At 43.0% G+C, this 25,676-nt stretch overlaps 1 protein-coding gene across 1 annotated transcript in view; it reads right to left on the bottom strand.

Moving 5' to 3' along the window:
• Window positions 1-3,339: 3,339 nt before the first annotated feature.
• Window positions 3,340-25,676, bottom strand: part of LOC117824564 — a gene marked incomplete at its 5' end in the record, with an annotated part of 34,692 nt that continues 12,355 nt past the window's right edge. The window contains 6 exons of the mRNA XM_034700097.1: window positions 3,340-4,079; window positions 8,601-8,669; window positions 9,289-9,345; window positions 16,965-17,083; window positions 17,199-17,276; window positions 17,396-17,662. Coding sequence (XP_034555988.1) covers window positions 3,942-4,079; window positions 8,601-8,669; window positions 9,289-9,345; window positions 16,965-17,083; window positions 17,199-17,276; window positions 17,396-17,662 — 728 coding nt within the window. The remainder of the gene's footprint in view (window positions 4,080-8,600; window positions 8,670-9,288; window positions 9,346-16,964; window positions 17,084-17,198; window positions 17,277-17,395; window positions 17,663-25,676) is intronic.

Here is a 25,676-nt window from a genome sequence, read left to right as displayed (position 1 = left end):
TTCTTTCTTTCTTTCTTTCTTTCTCTTTGCTTTCTTTCTTTCTTTCTTTCATTATTCTTCCTTCTTTCTTTCTTTCTTTCTTTCTTTCTTTCTTTCTTTCTTTTCTTTCTTCTTTCTTTCTTTCTTTCTTTTCTTTCTTCATTCTTCTTCTTTCTTTCTTTCTTTTTTCCTTCTTCCTTATTCTTTCTTTCTTTTTCTTTCTTTCTTTCTTTCTTTCTTTCTTTCTTTCTTTCTTCTTTCATTCCTTACTTCCTTCTTTCTTCTTTCTTTTCTTTCTTCTTTCTTTCTTTCTTTCTTTCATCCCTTCTTTCTTTCTTTCTTTTTTCTTCTTTATTTCATTCCTTCCTTCTTTCCTTTTTTCTTTCCTGCTGTCCCTCTACCTTTCTTTCTTTCTTTCTTTCTTTCTTTCTTCTTTCTTTCTTTCCTTTTTCTCTCTTTTTTCCTTCTTTCCTTCTTCTTTCTTTCTTCTTTCTTCTTTCTTTCTTCTTTTTTCTTCTTTCTCTTTCTTTCTTTCTTTTTTCTTATTTCTTTCTTTCTTATTTCTTTTTTCTTCTTCTTCTTTCTCTTTCTTTCTTTCTTTCTTTTTTTCTTTGTTTCTTTCTTTGTTCTTTCCATGTTTCTTCATCTTTATGTCTCCTGTTCTTATCCCGTCCTTTCCTTCTGTCATTCCTTCACCATTTCTTCTCCTCTCTTTCTTTCTTCTGGTCTCCCTCTCTTCTCTCTTTTCTTAGACCTTTCTGGAGTCCCTGAGCTCCCTTGTCTCGTAGGTTCCTCTGGATCTCTGCTGCTGTGGACATCCCAGACTCCAGCTGCTACAACAACTACTATCTGTCTCCCCACTATCATCTCTCTCTCTCTTCATCTCCCTCTATCCCTCTCTCCAACACGGTCTCAGCAGATGTGTGTCTAACATGAGTCTGGTCCTGCTGGAGGTTTCTGCCTGTTAAAGGAAGTTTGTCCTTGCCACTGTAACTTGCTAAATGCTGCAAAGTGCTCTGCTCATGGTGGATTAAGATGAGATCAGACTGAGTCCTGTCTGGAAGATGGGACTGGATCTGATCCTGTCTTGACAAACAGAAAAGTGCAACATGTATGCACACCTGTTATGCCATTTATTTCCTTCCATGCAATCTGACTCACACTTTTCTGTGTAGATTTGTAATAAAGCAGTTTTAGATTTTGCTTTAAGATGTGAATTTTATCAGAATCATCTTTATTTCTTTGTTTTGAAGAAGTCAGACTTCAGTTTGTAAGGCTCTCACAAAGCTTCTCACACAGGGAATCCTTCAAACTTTTATTCTGACAGTCAAAAACATCCACACCGCTGTGAAATGATTACTTTACAATATATATAAAACAATGATGTGATCTATAGAATACATCATGAAAGGAATGTAACAGATTTTACATTACAGAGTTTTTACACTGCATCTTAAATAAACCCAAAACAAATCTCAAATTGATCATAAATACATTTTTTCTCACCAGAAATTCAAACACTGTACTTTAATTCATCTTATGGCTCAAATGAATGTTTAAAAGATAAAATATATTTACACATTTTGCAGAAAAGAACAGAACAAGAAATTCAAACTCAGCAGCCGTAAGATGACCTGGATCTAAAAACATGTTACATCATCTCTACCAAGAGATAGACCCGCACTCAAACACCTACAACAGCAACAAATCTATACAACATCACATCTATACAATATCAAACTTCAACCTATAGCTGCCAAAAGATTTAATCTGGGGTCCAAATGTTAACCAATAAGAAAAATCAGACAATCTACACGGGAATGAAACGTGTAGATTAAATAAACTTTCAACAGTTCTCCTCTGAATATGTAGAGCTTTGGTTTATCTCCTGCTCATTTGATGAAATTCAACAACTTTTAAATCAGGATTTGGAGGCAGACACCCTCTCTACTTTTAAGAGTAGGCTTCAAACTTTCCTTTTTGATGAAGCTTATAGTTAGAGCTGGATCAGGCTTGGACCAGGTCTTACTTCCTGGAGTCCCTGAGCTCCCTTGTCTCGTAGGTTCCTCTGGATCTCTGCTGTAGATTCCTTTTTTGGGTCTGTTACTCTTTCTTTCTTTCTTTCTTTCTTTCTTTCTTTCTTTCTTTGTTTCTTTCTTTCTTTCCTTCTTTATTTATTTCTTTCGTTATTTCTTTCTTTTTTCTTTCTTTCTCTCTCTCTTTCTTTCCTTCTTTCTTTCTTTCCTACTTTCTTTCTTTCTTTCATTCTTTTCTTTCTTTCTTTCTTTCTTTCTTTCTTTCTTTCTTTTCTTTCTTTCTTTCTTTCTTTCTTTCTTTCTTTCTTTCTTTCTTTCATTCTTTCTTTCTTTCATTCTTTCTTTCTTTCTTTCCTTCTTTCTTTCTTTCTTTCTTTCTTTCTTTCTTCTCTCTTTCTTTCTTTCTTTCCTTCTTTCTTTCTTTCTTTCTTTCTTTCCTTCTTTCTTTCTTTCTTTCTTTCTTTCTTTCTTTTTTTCTTTCTTTCTTTCTTTGTTCTTTCCATGTTTCTTCATCCTTATGTCTCCTTTTCTTATCCCTCCTTTCCTTCTATCATTCCTTCACCATTTCTTCTCCTCTTTTTCTTCCTTTCCTCTCCCTCTCTTTTCTCTTTTCTTAGACCTTTCTGGAGTCCCTGAGCTCCCTTGTCTCGTAGGTTCCTCTGGATCTCTGCTGTAGATTCCTTTTTTGGGTCTGTTACTCATTCTTTCTTTCCTTTCTTTCTTTCTTTCTTTCTTTCTTTCTTTCTTTCTTTCTTTCTTTCTTTCTTTCTTTCTTTCTTTCTTTTTCCTTTCTTTCTTTCTTTTCTTTCTTTCTTTCTTTCTTTCTCTAAATTTTACTTTCTTTCTTTCTTTCTTCTTTCCATGTTTCTTCATCCTTATCCCTCCTTTTCTTATCCCTCCTTTCCTTCTATCATTCCTTCACCATTTATTCTCTCTCTTTTTCTTCCTTTCCTCTCCCTCTCTTCTCTCTTTTCTTAGACCTTTCTGGAGTCCCTGAGCTCCCTTGTCTCGTAGGTTCCTCTAGATCTCTGCTGCTGTGGACGTCCCAGACTCTAGCTGCTACAACTACTACTATCCGTCTCCCCACTATCATCTCTCTCTCTCTTCATCTCCCTCTATCCCTCTCTCCAACACGGTCTCAGCAGATGTGTGTCTAACATGAGTCTGGTCCTGCTGGAGGTTTCTGCCTGTTAAAGGAAGTTTGTCCTTGCCACTGTAACTTGCTAAATGCTGCAAAGTGCTCTGCTCATGGTGGATTAAGATGAGATCAGACTGAGTCCTGTCTGTAAGATGGGACTGGATCTGATCCGGTCTTGATGTTGGGTCTTTGTTAATAATAGAACATAGAGTACGGTCTAGACCTGCTCTGTTTGGAAAGCGTGGGATTTGGCGCGACATAAATAAAGATTGATCGGACAGCTCATGTTGTGAAAGTGTCTAAACTTGGGCGACTTCAAGAGAAATGTTATTTGTACGATCTTTAAATAGTAAGTTAAAGATGTATCATCATCTTAATGTTGTTGTTGTAGGAGCGGACCATCTGCTTTCAGTTCCTCTTTCTCAGAACTGCCATGAAATTCACTCCGACGTCACAAATCTGAAACTTACATCCGTGTAAGCGTCAAACTCATTGACAATGAACTATCCAACTTCCTCTTTGTTCGTCTTTTCATCTCACACGGTAAAGAGTAGACTGAAGAGAGATAGATGTTTAAATTACAGCAGATTAAAAAAGTACCTGTACACTATAAAACCTGAGAGCATGAAGTAGCATTAACTCGACTGAATATCTGTACAGCTAAAGCAAACGTCCCTTCTGAACAAAATCCTCTACGGCAATAAAACCTGAAATAAAGCAAATGATCATTTCAAATAATTCTAATGAAATATCGGTCAATATATAAGAAGTGACTTCACGTTGCACTGTTATCTCTTCTCATTTCCAACAGTGGCGTAGAGGCAGCTGGGATCAATGGAGGCTCCACCAGCAGCAGAAGAAGAAGTCGAGGCTTTCACGGTGGCATACATCACACATCCGTCTTCGTCATTGTCTTTACGCCGAACCTGGAAGATTGCAAATATAGAGGTTATTAACTGACCAAGCAATACAGGTAAATGCAACATTATGAGGTGCATAAACAACAACAACAACAACAACAACAACAACAATAACAACAACAAGAGAACATGAATTAACGGGATACAACTGAAAATTTGTCATCTCTGAATGTTTGTACCAGTAAACACGTCTGTAAGAAACATCTTTAACTTACTATTTAAAGATAGTAAAAATAACATTTCTCTCGAAGTAGCCCCAGTTTAGAAACTTTCACAAGTTGAGTTGTTCAATCAATTAATCTTTATTTATGTAGCGCAAAATCCCAACAAACGTTCTCCTCAGACTCTTTCCAAACAGAGCAGGTCTAGACCGTACTCTACTGTATGTTCGATTATTAACAAAGACCCAACATCAAGACCGGATCAGATCCAGTCCCATCTTACAGACAGGACTCAGTCTGATCTCATCTTAATCCACCATGAGCAGAGCACTTTGCAGCATTTAGCAAGTTACAGTGGCAAGGACAAACTTCCTTTAACAGGCAGAAACCTCCAGCCGGACCAGACTCATGTTAGACACACATCTGCTGAGACCGTGTTGGAGAGAAGGATAGAGAGAGAAGAAGAGAGAGAGAGAGATGATACCCACATAGCAAAATTGGTCTGGCCCGGTTCTGGCCCACAATACACTTAGACTCGGCCAACATGACGGCCCTTAAGTGGCCCAGATATAGTTTGCCAGAGACGGCCCACACATGGGCCAGCTTAATCACAAGCTCAACCTTAATCGGCCCAGATGCGGCATGGACAGATCTGGGCCACATTAACCATGCCACAATCGGGCCAGATGTGGCATGCCATCATATATACAATGCCATCATTGCCAGACCTGGTCCACATCCGGTTGACATACCACTTGCCATGCCAGCAGTCAGCCAGCAGTCAGCCAGCAGTGCCGGCTTGATGCCAGATCTGGCCCAGACCTATCAGACCAATTTTGCTATAGTGGTGAGATGGATAGTAGTAGTTTTAGCAGCAGGAACCTACGAGACAAGGGAGCTCAAGGACCCAGAAAGGTCTATGGTTAGTAACTTTAATGGGAGAGGAAGAGAGAGGGGATCCCAGAGTGTCAGTTCCCCCAACAGTCTAAGCCTATAGCAGCATAACTAAAAGCTGGTCCAAGCCTGATCCAGCTCTAACTATAAGCTTCATCAAAAAAGGAAAGTTTGAAGCCTACTCTTAAAAGTAGAGAGGGTGTCTGCCTCCCAGATGGTTCTAAAAAAGAGGGGCCTGATAACTGAAGGCTCTACCTCCCATACTACTTTTAGAGACTTTAGGTACGATGAGCAGGCCTGCATGTTGGGAGCGTTGTGTGCTAGAGGGGTAATAGTGCACTATGAGCTCTTTAAGATATGTGTGGGAAGGACACACTTCCTTTAACAGGCAGAAACCTCCAGCAGGACCAGACTCATGTTAGACACACATCTGCTGAGACCGTGTTGGAGAGAGGGATAGAGGGAGATGAAGAGAGAGAGAGAGAGATGATACCCACATAGCAAAATTGGTCTGGCCCGGTTCTGGCCCACAATACACTTAGACTCAGCCAACATGACGGCTCTTAAGTGGCCCAGATATAGTTTGCCAGAGACGGCCCACACATGGACCAGCTTAATCACAAGCTCAAGCTTAATCAACCCAGATGCGGCATGGACAGATCTGGGCCACATAAACCAAGCCACAATCGGGCCAGATGTGGCATGCCATCATATATACAATGCCATCATTGCCAGACCTGGTCCACATCCGGTTGACATACCACTTGCCATGCCAGCAGTCAGCCAGCAGTCAGCCAGCAGTGCCGGCTTGATGCCAGATCTGGCCCAGACCTATCAGACCAATTTTGCTATGTGGGTAGTGGTGAGATGGATAGTAGTAGTTTTAGCAGCAGGAACCTACGAGACAAGGGAGCTCAGGGACTCCAGAAAGGTCTATGGTTAGTAACTTTCATGGGACAGGAAGAGTTAAAGTAAGAGACAGGCAGAGAGAGGAAAGAGAGGGAAAGACAGGATCCCAGTGTGTTAGTCTAAGCCTTTAGCAGCATGACTATAACTAAGACCTGGTCCAAGCCTGATCCGGCCCTAACTATAAGCTTCATCAAAAAAGGAAAGTTTGAAGCCTACTCTTAAAAGTAGAGAGGGTGTCTGCCTCCCAGATGGTTCTAAAGAAGAGGGGCCTGATAACTGAAGGCTCTACCTCCCATACTACTTTTAGAGACTTTAGGTACGATGAGCAGGTCTGCATGTTGGGAGCGTTGTGTGCTAGAGGGGTAATAGTGCACTATGAGCTCTTTAAGATATGTGTGGGAAGAACACACTTCCTTTAACAGGCAGAAACCTCAAGCAGGACCAGACTCATGTTAGACACACATCTGCTGAGACCGTGTTGGAGAGAGGGATAGAAGGGAGATGAAGAGAGAGAGAGAGAGATGATACCCACATAGCAAAATTGGTCTGGCCCGGTTCTGGCCCACAATACACTTAAACTCAGCCAACATGACGGCTCTTAAGTGGCCCAGATATAGTTTGCCAGAGACGGCCCACACATGGGCCAGCTTAATCACAAGCTCAAGCTTAATCAACCCAGATGCGGCATGGACAGATCTGGGCCACATAAACCAAGCCACAATCGGGCCAGATGTGGCATGCCATCATATATACAATGCCATCATTGCCAGACCTGGTCCACATCCGGTTGACATACCACTTGCCATGCCAGCAGTCAGCCAGCAGTGCCGGCTTGATGCCAGATCTGGCCTAGACCTACCAGACCAATTTTGCTATGTGGGTAGTGGTGAGATGGATAGTAGTAGTTGTAGCAGCAGGAACCTATGAGACAAGGGAGCTCAGGGACTCCAGAAAGGTCTATGGTTAGTAACTTTCATGGGACAGGAAGAGTTAAAGTGAGAGACAGGCAGAGAGAGGAGAGAGAGGGAAAGACAGGATCCCAGTGTGTCTGTCTAAGCCTTTAGCAGCATGACTATAACTAAGACCTGGTCCAAGCCTGATCCGGCCCTAACTCTAAGCTTCATCAAAAAAGGAAAGTTTGAAGCCTACTCTTAAAAGTAGAGAGGGTGTCTGCCTCCCAGATGGTTCTAAAGAAGAGGGGCCTGATAACTGAAGGCTCTACCTCCCATACTACTTTTAGAGACTTTAGGTACGATGAGCAGGCTTGCATGTTGGGAGCGTTGTGTGCTAGAGGGGTAATAGTGCACTATGAGCTCTTTAAGATATGTGTGGCAAGGACACACTTCCTTTAACAGGCAGAAACCTCAAGCAGGACCAGACTCATGTTAGACACATATCTGCTGAGACCGTGTTGGAGAGAGGGATAGAGGGAGATGAAGAGAGAGAGAGAGAGAGAGATGATACCCACATAGCAAAATAGGTCTGGCCCGGTTCTGGCCCACAATACACTTAGACTCAGCCAACATGACGGCCCTTAAGTGGCCCAGATATAGTTTGCCAGAGATGGCCCACACATGGACCAGCTTAATCACAAGCTCAAGCTTAATCAACCCAGATGTGGCATGGACAGATCTGGGCCACATTAACCAAGCCACAATCGGGCCAGATGTGGCATGCCATCATATATACAATGCCATCATTGCCAGACCTGGTCCACATCCGGTTGACATACCACTTGCCATGCCAGCAGTCAGCCAGCAGTGCCGGCTTGATGCCAGATCTGGCCCAGACCTATCAGACCAATTTTGCTATGTGGGTAGTGGTGAGATGGATAGTAGTAGTTTTAGCAGCAGGAACCTACGAGACAAGGGAGCTCAAGGACTCCAGAAAGGTCTATGGTTAGTAACTTTCATGGGACAGGAAGAGTTAAAGTGAGAGACAGGCAGAGAGAGGAGAGAGAGGGGAAGACAGGATCCCAGTGTGTCAGTCTAAGCCTTTAGCAGCATGACTATAACTAAGAGCTGGTCCAAGCCTGATCCGGCCCTAACTATAAGCTTCATTGAAAAAGGAAAGTTTGAAGCCTACTCTTAAAAGTAGAGAGGGTGTCTGCCTCCCAGATGGTTCTAAAGAAGAGGGGCCTGATAACTGAAGGCTCTACCTCCCATACTACTTTTAGAGACTTTAGGTATGATGAGCAGGCCTGCATGTTGGGAGCATTGTGTGCTAGAGGGGTAATAGTGCACTATGAGCTCTTTAAGATATGTGTGGGAAGAACACACTTCCTTTAACAGGCAGAAACCTCAAGCAGGAACCAGACTCATGTTAGACACACATCTGCTGAGACCGTGTTGGAGAGAGGGATAGAGGGAGATGAAGAGAGAGAGAGAGAGATGGATAGAGAGAAGTAACAATGATGGATTCAAACTTCTGATGAGGCTGAATGCCAAAAAGAGATCATCCAAATATCCAAGATAAAGTCGACCTTTAGGTTTAGCGCCCTGTGACCTCAGTCCTCACATGAGCTTGGACTGTTCAAAAGAAGAATCTTGTTCAGACAGCTTACCCGGGCTTCACTGTCGCTCTTCTTGGTGTAGCTGACGGAGGCGTAGGCCACACCATCTTCAGGATCAGCCTACACAGAGGAGACGACAAAACAGCTGCTCAGAAACGTCTCCACTGACTTCTGCTTCTTCGCAGAGACGGTTTATTTTCTATCACTTCCATCCCTCTTTATTTCTTTTGAATGACGGCTGTTTATTCTTAGACTGCTGGTTTCACAAACCACTGTGTGGTACATCTCTGGTGTAATCAAGTTGTGTCATCTCACTTCCTCTTTGTGTTCCTCACACTCTGAAGAATGCACACTCACTCAAGTACAAAACTTAAAAACAGAGTTAATGCACTTATTCAACGTTTTGAATTAAATCAAGAATTAAAAGAGTCTGACACTGGCTGTAAAATGTAATCACATGTGCTGGACATGAATGAGGCTAACTTTGTGAGCCATCCCTCCGCCTCTGTGCTTACACAATTCACCCTGAAACTGCGCAACATTGCGGTCCCAGTGTGTGATGACACATTGCATCACAACGCTGCAGAAGTGGGAGGTTCAGAGCCTATCAACATACAGCGATAGCGCCGCGTGCACTCACACTCTGACCCTACACATCAACACCTTCTCCCCCAACGCAACACCTCTGTGTGTTACACATACAGCAGGGGCGTAAATATGACAGCATGTAAGCGCCTACCGCGTTCTGACTGGTTTCTGCAGCAGCCTGAGGACCTGCATGGTTTGAGGTCAGCGCCTAAAGAAAAACACACAGAATAACCTTTTAAACGTTCAAACAGTCGTGATAGGAGAGAATGGTCTTCAATGGAGAACCATTAATCGCATGGTGCTATTTGTACTTTTCTTTTCTTCTCTTTTTTGTTTGTTTGTTTGTGTTTTAGTTTCTCCTCTACCTTCTTATTTTGATTTTATTCTACTCTATTTTATCTTTCTTTAATCTTGATCTTTTTAGGGAGCCTTTTTTTAAACATCTGGCAAGGGACTACGGATGTTAACTAGCCTTTTAGCTAACTCTGGCATATTTACAGAAGTGTTAATTAATATGCATGGTCATTTCAAATAATACATACAAATGAATAAATAAATAAAAAACAAAAAGCCATAAGCACATAGACGTATAAAGAGTAGACGCCACATTGGCTGCTGGGGCGCAAAAAGACACGGCCGCCATCTTGGTCCGGTCATCCTACCCCTGATTCTACCTGTATACGTAACCCGAAGCAGCAGAGACTGCAAAGATCAGTGTTTCCCCTAGGTTTACAGCCTTGGGGGGGGGGTGCAGACAGACTTTGGGAATTTTTTAAGAATTCATGCAGTCGATCAGATATCGGTATCAGGGTTTTAAAATCGTCAACATTTCACTATATTAACACTTTTGCTTTTGTAATATCCTAAGTGAAATAATCTAGCCTGCAAAAAAAGTCAAGATAAAACTTTCTTCATGTGACCACTATATCTGATTCTCTTGATTCAAATAAACATGAATGCTGTAAATGACCCTTTTTAAAGATAAAAGTGTATACAAAAATGTGCTCATATTTATGGTTGAAGTGTCTATTTTTGTGTTTATTGTTGGAACCGGGTTGGGACTTTTATTTTGAAAGCTCAGTTTACCGCTGACGCGCTGACGCTGAACAGCTGATAAAGGTAAACAAATGTCAGCGCTTTCTCAACGAATGAAGGTACGGAGAAGGTTCGGTTAGCGTCCCGCTTGAGATTGGGAATAAGGTATATTTTTCTTTATTGTCTTGGTTTGGTGGAGGGGGTTTACTGATATGTTGATAACCTTTTCCTTTTAATGACATGAAGTGGGATCGCGGTAGCTGCTCACACCTGACTTCTTAGCCCTTTGTTTGCTGAGTCATGGTAGACCAGCCTCGTGTTGCGTCCCTTTGTTTGTTTGTTTGTTTGTTTGCCTTAAATGCTTTTCATTGTATCACTGATTAATTGTGTTTTGGGGTGTTATCTCGGTAACACTTTATATTAACTACACACTTTTAAGCATTAATTAAGCATTAATTAATACTTAACTCATCCTCTGTAAAGCATTGTTCATACATTAATACTCATTTATATATCATGTACAAACACAGTTATAAATGTTTTATTATTCATGAATATGACTCTATAATGTGTAACTCTTTGTTCATACTTTATAAATGATGGATTCACCAAATACAAATGAGCTATCATGGTCATTATAAACCAGTTATAAACACATTTACAGGTTATGATTCTAACATTTAGTAAGGGTTAGTGAACACCTTATTACATAACAAATTATGATTAATCAAGGTAGTCACAAAATACTCTGCAACTGAACAAGAAATATCTCAAACTTAAGGTGCTCACAGTGGCAAAACCCAAATAAAATATTAGATATCAATTATATTAAAAGGCACAGTAACATTTAAACTCTGGCTGTATAAAGCCATTTGTAAACAAAAGTTAAAATGCAGCTGCAAAACTGAACAATAACTTGGATTCTGTGTTTTAAGGTGCTGCTGGTCTTAAATCTCATTAATGAATGCTTTGTAAAGAATATAAAGTCCTCACTTTAGATCAGCTCACAAAACCATGAACAAGCAGCTTATAAATCCTTTGTGACTACCTTAATTAATCATAATTTGCTATGTAATAAGGTGTTCACTAACCCTTACTAAATGTTAGAATCATAACATGTAAATGAGTTAATAACTGGTTTATAATGACCATAAAAGCTCATTTGTAATTGGTGAATCCATCATTTATAAAGTATGAACAAAGAGTTAGTTAACACATTATAGAGAGTCATATTCATGAATAATAAAACATTTATAACTGTGTTTGTACATGATATATAAATGAGTATTAATGTATGAACAATGCTTTACAGAGGATGAGTTAAGTATTAATTAATGCTTAATTAATGCTTAACTAATGGTTAAAAGTGTGTAGTTAATATAAAGTGTTACCGTTATCTCTTATGTTTGGTTTATTTTGGGGAATGTAAATTTTAGCAGTTACATGTTTGCACAGGTTTAACAGTATTGGGATCAATTATCAGGCTTTTACCTCGTCTCGTATTTATATGATGTTATTGTAATTTCTTTGCTTATGGTGATGTTTACATTTTGTTTGTTTATCCCGTGCAGCTCTTACGGTGTGTTTGTTTGTTGACGGCACGGAAATTGAGAAAATAAACTCATCCGTTGAGAGTAAAACCATTCGTCCTCGCTGGGATCGCTACAAATGCCATGAACGCGAAATACAGGTCAGCATTGCACTTTTACGACGGTCCCTGAATGCACCTGCAGTGACAGTCAGCTCACGGCACACCGGGGGGGGGGTAAAAATCCTCAATGAAGAGGTGACTGGTTCACACAGCACACCTGCTGCAGGTAGAGACCAAGCTAACACTGCGCCCCTCCAATAATAACTCAGCCTGTTACAGGAATGCATAGTTTTAATTTCTAAAGATTAGACGCACAGCGGGGAAAATATGAGTTGTTAATGTCCGACGGTCCTTCTTAAAGCTGGGGTTGGTAATCAGATTTAGATACACTTTTTGTCATACTGGTTAAAATGATCTTTATGTCCTGATGTGGTAATCAATACATGATGTGTTCTTAAAAAAGAGTGAAAAAAAGCTGCTATCTACAGCCGGAGTAAACCTGAGAAAACACCAACCAATCAGCGTTTTTTGGCTCCCCAAATTTTAAATCAATCAAATCCCGTCCAGCCGTTCTGCCCTCCTCCTGCATAGCGTGCATTTCCCCGGCATGCACTCCTCCGAGTCCCCGTCCCCTGCCTCTACTTCCCCTGACTCTATTTACTGCCCCTCTCGCTCGACCTCGGGCCTGTCCCCTCTGACCTGATGAGGTGCTTTGCTCAGGACTGTAGTCCGGATCAGAGTCTAAAAAGCTCTCACCAACAAGCAGAATAATTAATGATGTTCAGTAAGTCCTACAGAAAATATATATTTATTGCAGCGTCCGTCCGGACCATAGACTGTAAAAAATATGGACGTAGTATCCGTGACGTCACCCATCTGTTTCTGAAGAGCTGTTTTGAGACCAATCGGCTGCGGCAGCCATATTGCTTCTGTCGAGCCAGTGTGACGTAAAGAGGCGGGCTTTGAGCCTCCTAGCCAACAGCTGCAGTGTTCCTGCAGGCAGCTGTGCCTCTCATTGGAAGACTGGTAATCTCAATATCTTCGAAATCACCGAATTAGAAAAAAATTCACCCCCCTCACAGTGAGAGGACATCGAGAAATTAGCTATTCAGACTACACTCATCTTTTGTACCAGGCTGTAAACATGTTTATTAATGCTGCAAAGATCGGCTTTTCCCCATTCATGTGTATGTGACTTCCGGTACTTCCGGAGCCAGCCTCAAGCGGATCCTCGATGAACTGCAGCTTTTAACACTTCCGCATTGACTCATATTTTTAGACCGGAGGTTGCCGCTTGGTCCAGACGCTGTAGTGATGACGAGCCGATTGGTGAACATGTTTATCTTTAATAACCGGTCACTGTCGGCCGTTACCACGCCAACCAACAAAACAACAATCAATGTTTGAATGAATGAAGAACTTCTCCTCTTGTCTCTCTTCTCTCCCGCTCACAAACTCTACACCTCTCCTGATGCCTTCACTGACCGTCAACACTGTAGGAATTAAGAGCATCTACACTGAACAGGTTTAACAAACAGTAGAGTTGTTACAGTGTTATATATGTGTTATAACTTTTCTCCTGATATCATGTCACTGGTACAACTGGATAATGCTAGAATGATAGTTGTGAGTGCTAACAGCAGCCATGTTTGTTTGTGTTTTTAACTTTCACTATGAGAATGTTTTGGTGAGGACCAGTTTTGAATCAGTCACCATCATATGGTCGGGGGGGGGGGGGGGGGGGGGCGTCGTTTTGGAGGAGCTCTGAGGGAGGAGGGGAGGGGTTTGACGGAGTCATGAGGAAAAGCTACATTCAAATTCATGCTAGTTTTCCGAGACTACCAACCCCAGCTTTAAGATTTAGTCTGAGTTTGTATTATCAGTGATGCACTTTAGCTCGTCATAGTCTCGTTTTCGTCTTGAAAAAACGAGTTGTAGATGAACATTTATCGTTGTGCTGTGATGTGTGTATGTGAGCGCACGTGTTTATGTGTCTGTGTGCGCTGGGGCGGAACTCTGCCATGCGATACAGAGAGCAGATGAGCATAATGACATCCTGTCATGTAAATAAGATCAACAACATAAGGATATTTAGTCTGTTTAATAAAAGAACAAGTTTAAGACCTGATCTATAAGAGAGGTAACCCTCAATTACTTCTGCTGTGATCTGGCGCTATATAGAAAATAAAATTTATTGAACTTCCAAGGGGGGGCGGCTGCCGCTGTTGGGGGGGCGCCCCTCCCCCCCGTATAATGGTAGGGGAAACACTGAAGATGCCAGAGCACTGTGCGCCAAAATCAGAGGTGTCCTAATGAATTTTGTAATGAAGCATTTGCAGTTAGAGAAAATAAAATTCACCCTGAGAGGAAAAATAAACATGTTTTACTCTATATGGCAGCCGCTTATGGACCACTATAACAAAAACAACCCCATGAAAAAATAATAACTTAGCAAAAATCTAGGGCACTTAACATCCTCCAAGTTGTATTGTTGTAGTATTATTTCTATTCAAATTTTTTTTTATGTTATTGTTTTGGTATTTTATTTTACTTGTGTTTTGTATGTCCTTTGGTTTTTATTTATACTTTATTTTTTTGTATGCTAGTTTGAGGCATTGGATAAAGATGTCTCAGACTTTTGTAATTTGTATGTGAAAAAGAAAAAAGCCAATAAAGAGATTTAAAGGTGACATATCATGCAAAATCGACTTTTTAATGGTTCTCTACCTGAAATATGTGTCCCTGTCTACAGACCCCCCGAAAATGAAAAGAATCCATTCTGCCCCTGTTCTGATTTCTCCACCTCCGCCATCCGGTCTGTAACAGGAAGTCAGAGCTCGGAGCTTGTTCAGCCCATAGACTGTATAAAATACAACTCAACCCCTCCTCCGTTTTTCATTCCCTGCACACGTGTGTGCTAACAAGGAGCTTAGGAGGGAGGCATGCTAGTTGTAGGCTGTCTTAATAAACACAAAGGTCGGTTTGACTCCCCACGTCTGCAGATTTGAAGATCTAGTGGATGATTTTTATTCATTGTCATGGAAAAGTGCTAACGCTAATTAGCATAGCCACATAGCTACATGTCGTAGCTGTGTACCAAGACACACGTCGACATGCTGACAAATAAAGCATAGCATGTCGATGCTAAACGATGCTAGGCCTGATGTTCCCTGCGAGCTGAGGAGAAGGAGGCAAGGACGAGGTGCTGGTACTGAGGTGCAAGCTATAAAAGACGACATGGACCTGTCCTTCCACCCACCGTTATGGGGAATGGAAGATCTATGTACGATAAGGTGGACGAGCTAACTCAGCACCATATTAGCATCATGCTAACAGAGCTAACATCGGACACGAACGCCACATTGGAAGGATTTCACCTGCTGTGGGCGGACAGGATACAGGAGAGCAAGACTGAACTAACTGGGGAAGAAGGCCAGCTCAGTCCTGGACCCTGTGGAGGTGGTGGCTGACAGGAGAATTATGGACAAGCTGTCGTCTCTGATGGACATTTTTTTTTCCTATATATATTCTTGTTGAAATTCTTATCTTTAAACGGAGAGAAGTCAGATGAAATTTCATTGTATTTGTACAACGAAAATAAAGCTGATTCTGATTCTGATACCTACATGTATGACTTTTGCAGAAAACACTGAGTGGACCGGGTGACCGGACCAAGATGGCGGCCCACGGCTCGTCAGCGCTAATAGGTAGTAGTGGTCGATGCGACGTCTACTCTTTATATGTCTATGCATAAGCACCTCAAATAGTTGGTTGGAGCACAAGTCCTGCCTCTGACCGGGCAAAGAGCCAATCAGAGTTTAGGAGTTTTGGATGGCCTATCAGATTTAAGTAGGAGCCCATTCCACCCCGGGCTACCCCACGCCTCTGCTAGATTACACCAGTTTAACTTAAAGCTGGGGTTGGCAGTCTCGGAAAACTAGCATGAATTTGAATGTAGCATTTCCTCAGGACTTTGTCTAACCCCTCCCCTCCTCCCTCAGAGCTCCTCCAAAACGACGCCCCCCCCCCCCCCGCTCACATGCACGAGCGCTGCTGACTTGTGACCATATGATGGTGACTGATTCAAAACCGGTCCTCACCAAAACATTCTCATAGTGAAAGTTAAAAACACAAACAAACATGGCTGCTGTTAGTACTCACAACTGTCATTCTAGCATTATCCAGTTGTACTGGTGACACGATATCATGAGAAATGTTATAACACATATATAACACTGTAACAGCTCTACTGTTTGTTAAACCTGTTCAGTGTAGATGCTCTTAATTCCTACAGTGTTGACGGTCAGTGAAGGCATCAGGAGAGGTGTAGAGTGTGTGAGTGGGAGAGAGGAGAGACAAGAGGAGAAGTTCTTCATTCATTCAAACATTGATTGTTGTTTTGTTGGTTATCGTGATCACGGCCGACAGTGACCGGTTATTAAAACTCAACGTGTTCACCAATCGGCTCGTCATCCCTACAGCGTCCGGACGGACGCTACAGTACAACTACATTTCTGTAGGACTTACTAAATGTCATTCATTCTTCTGCTTGTCAGAGCCCCGTGGTGAGAGCTTTTTAGACTCTGATCCGGACTACAGTCCTGAACAAAGCACCTCATCAGGTCAGAGGGGACAGGCCCGAGGTCGAGCGAGAGGGGCATTGAGTAGAGTCAGGGGAAGTAGAGGCAGGAGACGGGGACTCAGAGTACACGCCGGGAAATGTACGCGCAGGAGGCGGGCAGAACGACAGGACGGGATTTAAATGGTTTAAAATTTTGGCACCCAAAAAAGGCTGATTGGTTGGTGTTTTCCCAGGTTTACTCCGGCTGTAGATAGCAGCTTTTCTTCACTCTTTTTTAAAAACACATCATGTATTGATTACCATCAGGACATAAAGATCATTTTAACCAGTATAACAAAAAGTGTATCTAAATCTGATTACCAACCCCAGCTTTAAGATGCATTCAAGTGCAATATGCATGAACAGTTTCTGGATGAGTGCAGTAATGTAAAGTTTGATGACATCAGAGGGGAGTTGATGAATTCCTGTCATCAGTACAGAAGTGTAAATTTAGAGTTGAACTTCTGCATTTCTCACTCATTTCCTCTTTCCTGTTACAGCTGCTCATTTTAACCCCACACAGACAGTCATCTCCCCTCTATACATATAAAGAGTTTAATAAAGTCGTTTCTGAACTTACCAGGTTGTCATTCCCTGAACCTTTGGTTCTCTTCAGTCGGATGACGATCACAATGACGACAAGAAGCGCCGTTAAAAGCACCACAGCCACGGTGACGTACAACCACAGCCAACGCCAACCTGTAAGGATGAGGAGAACATTAGAAGTGTTCTGGAGCAGATTTCTGTCCTCAATCCTTCCAACGTGCATCAAACAGAGAGAGGGAGAAAGAGAGACAAAGAGATGAGTCTGTACCTTTTCCATCTGAAGAATGATTGTTCTCAGGCGTCGGTGTGGTCCCTGTTGTCGGTATGACCTCAGTTGGTTTTCCAGCTGTTGTTGATTTTTTAAGAATTTTAGTTTTAGGTGTTGTTGTTGGTTTTCTGTTATATCTAGTCTCACCAGGTAAAGTGACTTTAAACAGATCAAGATATTCTCATCTGGTTTCTCACCTGAGAGCTGAGGGCTGAAGGGAAACAGCTTCACTTTGTTACCTGCAGTCACTTCACACTGCAGGGAGTCATTTCTTGATTTGTACATGTGCTGATACGACGGAAAGGTCACATCAGTGAAGCAGTGACCCTGTGATGTCACCACACTTTGATGAGGATCATCCACATCTTTACCCTCAAACAGCCACCTCACTCTGAGTGTACACCGTCCATATGTCCTCACAAAGCAGCGTAATGTCACCTGATCACCGTCCTTTATTTCAGTCACTGGTGAAGATGGAGATATTGTCAGAGAGACAAAAAGAGTCAAATGAAGTTGAGCACTGTGATCATAATTATTGTAATGTTTCAGTATACTGTTTGAACGAGACAGTTTGAGCTGAAAACATGACGATAGAAATACTCACTGCTCAGAACAGACAGAAAAACAACTGAACCAGGTTCTGGTCTTCCTCCTGGTGTGTACTGACGACAGTCATAACGACCAACATCCTCCTCTGTGACCTTCTTTATAACCAGAGAACAGTCCTCTGTAATGCTCAGTCTGCCTGATTTAGATCCAATGTTTTCTCTGATCTTCCCATTTCTAACCAGCTGTACTACTGCTGCTGACTTTGACGGATCACTGAAGATCCATTCATTATTCTTACAGGGACGTTGACTCTCACATGACAAAGTGACGTCCTCTCCAGCTCTGACAGTTTTAAATTCTTCTGCTGCTGCTGAGAAAATTATTAAAGTTAAACTAACAAGATAAAAAGTCTGTTACATTCAGTGTTATGAGATATCAGTAGTCCTACCTGTGAACTGAGGCAGTGCTGTTAGAAATAAAGACATCTGAATCCAATTGAGCTCCATAATCCTGATCCTCCGTCTCTCTTCTTCTGCTCTCGTGCTCACAACTGTCTGAGAGTCTAAAGTCGTCCTTATTTAGAGAACTGCTGAACCTACTTCCCTTTTTCAGCATGATGTCACTTCCTCAGAGAGGCAGCTTTTCTTAAAGTTTTTAAAACAGTGACAACTACATGAACGGCTTCACTTTTCTGCGTCTGAGTCAGCCCGATGCAGGGAGAGGAAAGTGAATTTTAATGTCCATAAGTCATCTTTAGCTCACACCGTGTGCAGTTCTTTGGTGCTCTAGTGACGGACATGTTTTTTCACCTCGTGAGAGGGAGAAAGGAGAAGGAAGCTGAAGGTGTGAAGATTGTCAGTTAAGATAAACGTCTGAAAAGTGCTGCTTCTTTTCTTCAGACAACGTTTGTGAGAAACAGTATTTATAGAGAAGTGTGACAGAAACCACAAACAAACAAGAGAAGAGTCCTCGCCCAGTCGAAACTTTTTGAGTTTGTAGTTTGAAAGATTAAAGATATTTCAGCGGTTTCAGATCTGTTGGTTCCTCTTTTTGGTCTTTTCTCAGAATTAAAGTGGAAGGTTTAAGGCTGATTTATACTTCTGCGTCGAATCGACGGCGTAACCTACGCCGTAGGTCCGCGTAGCTCCCGTACCTACGCAGAGGCCTACGCACGTAGCTGACGTGCACCTCCTCCAAAATGTAACTACGCGTAGAGCCGACGCGAACCGCAAGCTCTGTGATTGGTCTGCTCGACGGCTTTGTCTTTCCCGCATTCACAGCACTTCCGGGATCCCGGACATCGGCCACACATCGGCCGTGTATTTCATCTCCTCCTCTCTATTCTTCATGTAATCATGTCTGTATGATAAACAGCAACATGTATCAGCTGTAGATTAACAGAACACGCTCTGAATCTCTGTGGAAAAGTAAACAGAGATCGTAGCGGGACCGGAAGCAGGCGACCGGCTATCAGAGAGACCGCACTGCCCTCAGGCGTTTCGGAGGAGAATTGCTGCGCGACACAGACACACCGACGCACAAGTATGTGGGGCTCATGTCCGCGTCAGCCCCTGCTGCGTAGGGGAGACGCAGAGGTATAAATCAGCCTTTAGACTTCAGCTTTGTGGCGGGAACTTTAAGGAGGTTCCTGCCTGAGGATCTGAGGCTGCGCCCGGGCTGGTAGGGTGACAGCAGATCACATACATATTCGGGGGCCAGACCGTGAAGTGCTTTAAAAGTGATAAGTAAAACCGGTTACACTTTATATTAACTACACACTTCATTAAGCATTAATTAATACTTAACTCATCATCTGTAAAGCATTGTTCATACATTAATACTCATTTATATATCATGTACAAACACAGTTATAAATGTTTTATTATTCATGAATATGACTCTCTATAATGTGTTAACTAACTCTTTGTTCATACTTTATATATGATGGATTCACCAATTACAAATGAGCTATTATGGTCATTATAAAGCAGTTATAAACACATTTACAGGTTATGATTCTAACATTTAGTAAGGGTTAGTGAACACCTTATTACATAGCAAATTATGATTAATTAAGGTAGTCACAAAGGACTTATAAGCTGTGTTCATGGTTTTGTGAGCTGATCTAAAGTGAGGACTTTTTGTGATTTACAAAGAATTCATTGATAGATTTAAGACCAGCAACACCTGAAGCCATATATTTGTGATTAGGGTTAGTGTTAGTGTTAGGGTTAGGATTAGGATTAGGGTTAGGGTTAGGGTTAGGGTTAGGGTAGGGTTAGAGTTAGGGTTAGGATTAGGGTTAGGGTTAGGATTAGGGTTAGTGTTAGGGTTAGGGTTAGGATTAGGGTGAGGGTTAGGGTTAGGATTAGGGTTAGGGTTAGGGTGAGGGTGAGGGTGAGGGTGAGGGTTAGGGTTAGGGTAGGGTTAGGGTTAGGGTTAGGATTAGGGTTAGGGTGAGGGTGAGGGTGAGGGTGAGGGTGAGGGTAGGGTGAGGGTGAGGGTGAGGGTTAGGGTAGGGTGAGGGTGAGGGTGAGGGTGAGGGTAGGGTTAGGGTTAGGGTTAGGGTAGGGTTAGGGTAGGGTGAGGGTGAGGGTGAGGGTGAGGGTTAGGGTAGGGTTAGGGTTAGGGTTAGGGTAGGGTGAGGGTGAGGGTGAGGGTTAGGGTTAGGGTAGGGTTAGTGTTAGGGTGAGGGTGAGGGTGAGGGTGAGGGTTAGGATTAGGGTTAGTGTTAGGGTTAGGGTGAGGGTGAGGGTGAGGGTTAGGGTTAGGATTAGGGTTAGCGTTAGGGTAGGGTTAGAGTTAGGGTTAGGACTAGGGTTAGGGTTAGGATTAGGGTTAGGATTAGGGTTAGGGTTAGGATTAGGGTGAGGGTTAGGGTTAGGATTAGGGTTAGGGTTAGGGTTAGGATTAGGGTTAGGGTTAGGGTTAGTGTTAGGGTTAGGATTAGGATTAGGGTGAGGGTTAGGATTAGGGTTAGGGTTAGGATTAGGGTTAGTGTTAGGGTTAGGATTAGGATTAGGGTTAGGGTTAGGGTTAGGGTAGGGTTAGAGTTAGGGTTAGGATTAGGGTTAGGGTTAGGGTTAGGGTTAGGGTTAGGATTAGGGTTAGTGTTAGGGTTAGGGTTAGGATTAGGGTTAGGGTTAGGGTAGGGTTAGAGTTAGGGTTAGGATTAGGGTTAGTGTTAGGGTTAGGATTAGGATTAGGGTTAGGGTTAGGGTTAGGATTAGGGTTAGTGTTAGGGTTAGGGTTAGGGTTAGGGTAGGGTTAGAGTTAGGATTAGTGTTAGGGTTAGGGTTAGGGTAGGGTTAGAGTTAGGGTTAGGGTTAGGGTTAGGGTAGGGTTAGAGTAGGGTTAGAGTTAGGGTTAGGATTAGGGTTAGGATTAGGGTTAGGGTTAGGGTTAGGGTAGGGTTAGAGTTAGGGTTAGGATTAGGGTTAGGATTAGGGTTAGGGTTAGGGTTAGGGTTAGGATTAGGGTTAGGGTTAGGGTTAGGATTGGGGTTAGGATTAGGGTTAGGGTTAGGGTTAGGATTAGGGTTAGGATTAGGGTTAGGGTTAGGGTTAGGATTAGGGTTAGGGTTAGGGTTAGGATTAGGCTTAGGGTTAGGGTTAGGGTTAGGGTTAGGATTAAGGTTAGGATTAGGGTTAGGGTTAGGGTTAGGGTTAGGATTAGGGTTAGGATTAGGGTTAGGGTTAGGGTTAGGGTTAGGATTAGGGTTAGGATTAGTGTGAGGGTGAGGGTGAGGGTGAGGGTGAGGGTAGGGTTAGGGTGAGGGTGAGGGTGAGGGTTAGGGTAGGGTGAGGGTGAGGGTGAGGGTAGGGTTAGGGTTAGGGTTAGGGTTAGGGTAGGGTGAGGGTGAGGGTGAGGGTTAGGGTTAGGGTAGGGTTAGGGTTAGGGTAGGGTGAGGGTGAGGGTGAGGGTTAGGGTTAGGGTAGGGTGAGGGTGAGGGTGAGGGTTAGGGTTAGGATTAGGGTTAGTGTTAGGGTTAGGGTGAGGGTGAGGGTGAGGGTTAGGGTTAGGATTAGGGTTAGCGTTAGGGTAGGGTTAGAGTTAGGGTTAGGATTAGGGTTAGGGTTAGGATTAGGGTTAGGATTAGGGTTAGGGTTAGGATTAGGGTGAGGGTTAGGGTTAGGATTAGGGTTAGGGTTAGGATTAGGGTTAGGGTTAGGATTAGTGTTAGGGTTAGGATTAGGATTAGGGTGAGGGTTAGGATTAGGGTTAGGGTTAGGATTAGGGTTAGTGTTAGGGTTAGGATTAGGATTAGGGTTAGGGTTAGGGTTAGGGTAGGGTTAGAGTTAGGGTTAGGATTAGGGTTAGGGTTAGGGTTAGGGTTAGGGTTAGGATTAGTGTTAGTGTTAGGGTTAGGGTTAGGATTAGGGTTAGGGTTAGGGTTAGGGTAGGGTTAGAGTTAGGGTTAGGATTAGGGTTAGTGTTAGGGTTAGGATTAGGGTTAGGGTTAGGGTTAGGATTAGGGTTAGTGTTAGGGTTAGGGTTAGGGTTAGGGTAGGGTTAGAGTTAGGATTAGTGTTAGGGTTAGGGTTAGGGTAGGGTTAGAGTTAGGGTTAGGGTTAGGGTTAGGGTAGGGTTAGAGTTAGGGTTAGGATTAGGGTTAGGATTAGGGTTAGGGTTAGGGTTGGGGTAGGGTTAGAGTTAGGGTTAGGATTAGGGTTAGGATTAGGGTTAGGGTTAGGGTTAGGGTTGGGGTAGGGTTAGGGTTAGGGTTAGGATTAGGGTTAGGGTTAGGGTTAGGATTGGGGTTAGGATTAGGGTTAGGGTTAGGGTTAGGGTTAGGGTTAGGATTAGGGTTAGGATTAGGGTTAGGGTTAGGGTTAGGATTAGGGTTAGGGTTAGGGTTAGGATTAGGCTTAGGGTTAGGGTTAGGGTTAGGGTTAGGATTAGGGTTAGGATTAGGGTTAGGGTTAGGGTTAGGATTAGGGTTAGGATTAGGGTTAGGGTTAGGGTTAGGGTTAGGATTAGGGTTAGGATTAGTGTTAGGGTTAGGGTTAGGGTTAGGGTTAGGATTAGGGTTAGGGTTAGGGTTAGGATTAGGGTTAGGGTTAGGATCAGGGTTAGGGTTAGGGTTAGGGTAGGGTTAGAGTTAGGGTTAGGGTTATGATTAGGGTTAGGGTTAGGGTTAGGGTTAGGGTTAGGATTAGGGTTAGGGTTAGGATTAGGGTTAGGGTTAGAGTTAGGGTTAGGGTTAGGATTAGGATTAGGGTTAGGATTAGTGTTAGGGTTAGGGTTAGGGTTAGGGTTAGGATTAGGGTTAGGGTTAGGGTTATGATTAGGGTTAGGGTTATGATTAGGGTTAGGGTTAGGGTTAGGATTAGGGTTAGGATTAGGGTTAGGGTTAGGGTTAGGATTAGGGTTAGGGTTAGGATTAGGGTTAGGGTTAGAGTTAGGGTTAGGGTTATGATTAGGGTTAGGGTTAGGGTTAGGATTAAGGTTAGGGTTAGGGTTAGGGTTAGGGTTATGACCCGAACCAGAACCTAACCAGAACCAAACCACAACCAAACCACAACCGAACAGAACCGAACCAGAACTGAACCAGAACCGTACTTGAACTGAACCAGAACCAAACCGGAACCGAACCAAACCAGATCCGAACCAGAACTGTACCAGAACCGAACCAGAACCGAAACAGATTTGAACCAAAACCGAACCAGAATCGAGCCAGACCCCAACCAGAACTGAACCAGAACCGTACCAGAACTGAACCAGAACCGAACCGAACCAGATCCATACCAGAACCAAACCACAACCAAACCACAACCAAACCACATCCAAACCACAACCAAACCAGAACCAAACCAGAACCAAACCGAACCAGAACTGAACCAGAACCGTACTTGAACTGAACCAGAACCGAACCGGAACCGAACCGAAACCAGAACCGAACCAGATCCGTACTAGAACCGAACCAGAACCGAACCAGATTTGAACCAAAACCGAACCAGATCCGAGCAAGACCCGAACCAGAACCGAACCAGAACCGTACCTGAACTGAACCAGAACCGAACCAGAACCGAACCAGAACCAAACCGAACCAGATCCATACCAGAACCAAACCAGAACCGTACCAGAACCAAATCAGAACCGAACCAGACTTGAACCAGAATCGAACCAGAACCGAACCAGAACCGACCTCAAGCAAACCAGAACCAAACCAGAACCGAACAGAACCGAACAGAACCGAACCAGAACTGAACCAGAACCGTACTTGAACTGAACCAGAACCAAACCGGAACCGAACCAAACCAGATCCGAACCAGAACCGTACCAGAACCGAACCAGAACCGAACCAGATTTGAACCAAAACCGAACCAGAATGGAACCAGACCCGAACCAGAACCAAACAAGAACCAAACCAGAACCGTACCAGAACTGAACCAGAACCGAACCGGAACCGAACCAGATCCATACCAGAACCGAACCAGAACCGAACCAGAACCGTACCAGAACCGAACCAGAACCGAACCAGACTTGAACCAGAATCGAACCAGAACCAAACCAGAACCGACCTCAAGCAAACTGAACCAAAACCAGAACCAAACTCAAGCAAACAGAACCAGAACCAACTCAGGTAAACAGAACCAGAACCAAACTCGACCAAACAGAACAAGAACCAGAACCAAACTGGAGCAAACATTATTAATGTCCTCAGGTTGGCATTGAGAAAAATCCGATCCCTCAGCTTGGATGGGTTGATCCGATTTCTCCTCTCAGTGAGTATTTGCCGGTCTTCAAGAAGACTCTCTCTGAAGGAACAGATGAAGCCAGGATACACAGCCTCCCCTCCATCACCTGTATCCTATATCCTCACATGTGATGGGCCGCATGTCCGCCATGCTGACCAATCAAAACAAAGTTCTGCTGTGAGCAGAGCTGGGGCTGAACACTGAGAGAGCTAAGTAGAGAAAGGAACAAACTGGGAGCCGACTCTCTCTCTCTCTCTCTCTCTCTCTCTCTCTCTCTCTCTCTCTCTCTATCTCTCTCGGCGAGCCGGCTCTTCTGATTAACTATAAAGCATCGACTCTCAGAGCCGCAGCTTTTGATCATGACACATCACTAATGTGCTTAATCTGTGTTACAATTATGAGGGGGTCCTTGGACAATTTTCTCACCTTGGCTCCAAAAAGTTTGAGAAATCCTGTTCTAGAACACTGCACTCCCAGCATGCAGGCCTGCTCATTGAACCTAAAGTCTCTAAGAGTAGTATGGGAGGTAGACCCTTCAGTTATCAGGCCTGTGATTATAACTCTGTTAGTAAATGAAGGAATCATAAAACACTCTGTAGAATTAAGAGGTGAACATTTCTTTATTTGCAGACGACACTGTGATCAGATATGATGAAGAGGAGACAAACACTGACTCTCTGAAGACTGAGAAGCATTTCAGTAAAACACACTCTTTCCCCTCTGACACTAGTTAAACTCAGCAACAATGCAAAATACAATCTGACTTAAAGAGTAACTATAAACAGTGATTAAATGAGGTTATTCTGAACTCATCATGAATGAAAATACTCAAAAAATCTGCACATCTACAAATGATTGCATCCAAAGAAAAGAGTTATCAGTTGTTTCCTGAGCTGGAAGCAGAAACTTCAGATTTTCCTGACAAAGTTAAAAACAAATATCATTATATCATTTATATAAAAACTAAACTTTAACATTCAGCTGAAAAAAAAGCAGTTGATTTGTTCAATTTACATTAATCAAGTCTTTACTAAACACCTTAAACTGAAATCAGGGTTTGTGTTTGTATGTGCAGTAAAAAGCTGTAACAAAGTTTAAGAGCAGTGGACTCATTGGTCTGGTAAATTGAAGGCGTGGAAGATGTTGATCAGTGGAGTCTGACTGAAGCAGAAGGCTCTCCAGCGTTCTCATAGTTCACTGTGTCGTCATCTCCATCATAACGCACCTG

The sequence above is a fragment of the Notolabrus celidotus genome, chromosome 13 (assembly GCF_009762535.1).
Source record: "Notolabrus celidotus isolate fNotCel1 chromosome 13, fNotCel1.pri, whole genome shotgun sequence".
NCBI classification, from domain to species: domain Eukaryota; kingdom Metazoa; phylum Chordata; class Actinopteri; order Labriformes; family Labridae; genus Notolabrus; species Notolabrus celidotus.
This window is presented reverse-complemented; position numbering and strand designations above follow the sequence as displayed.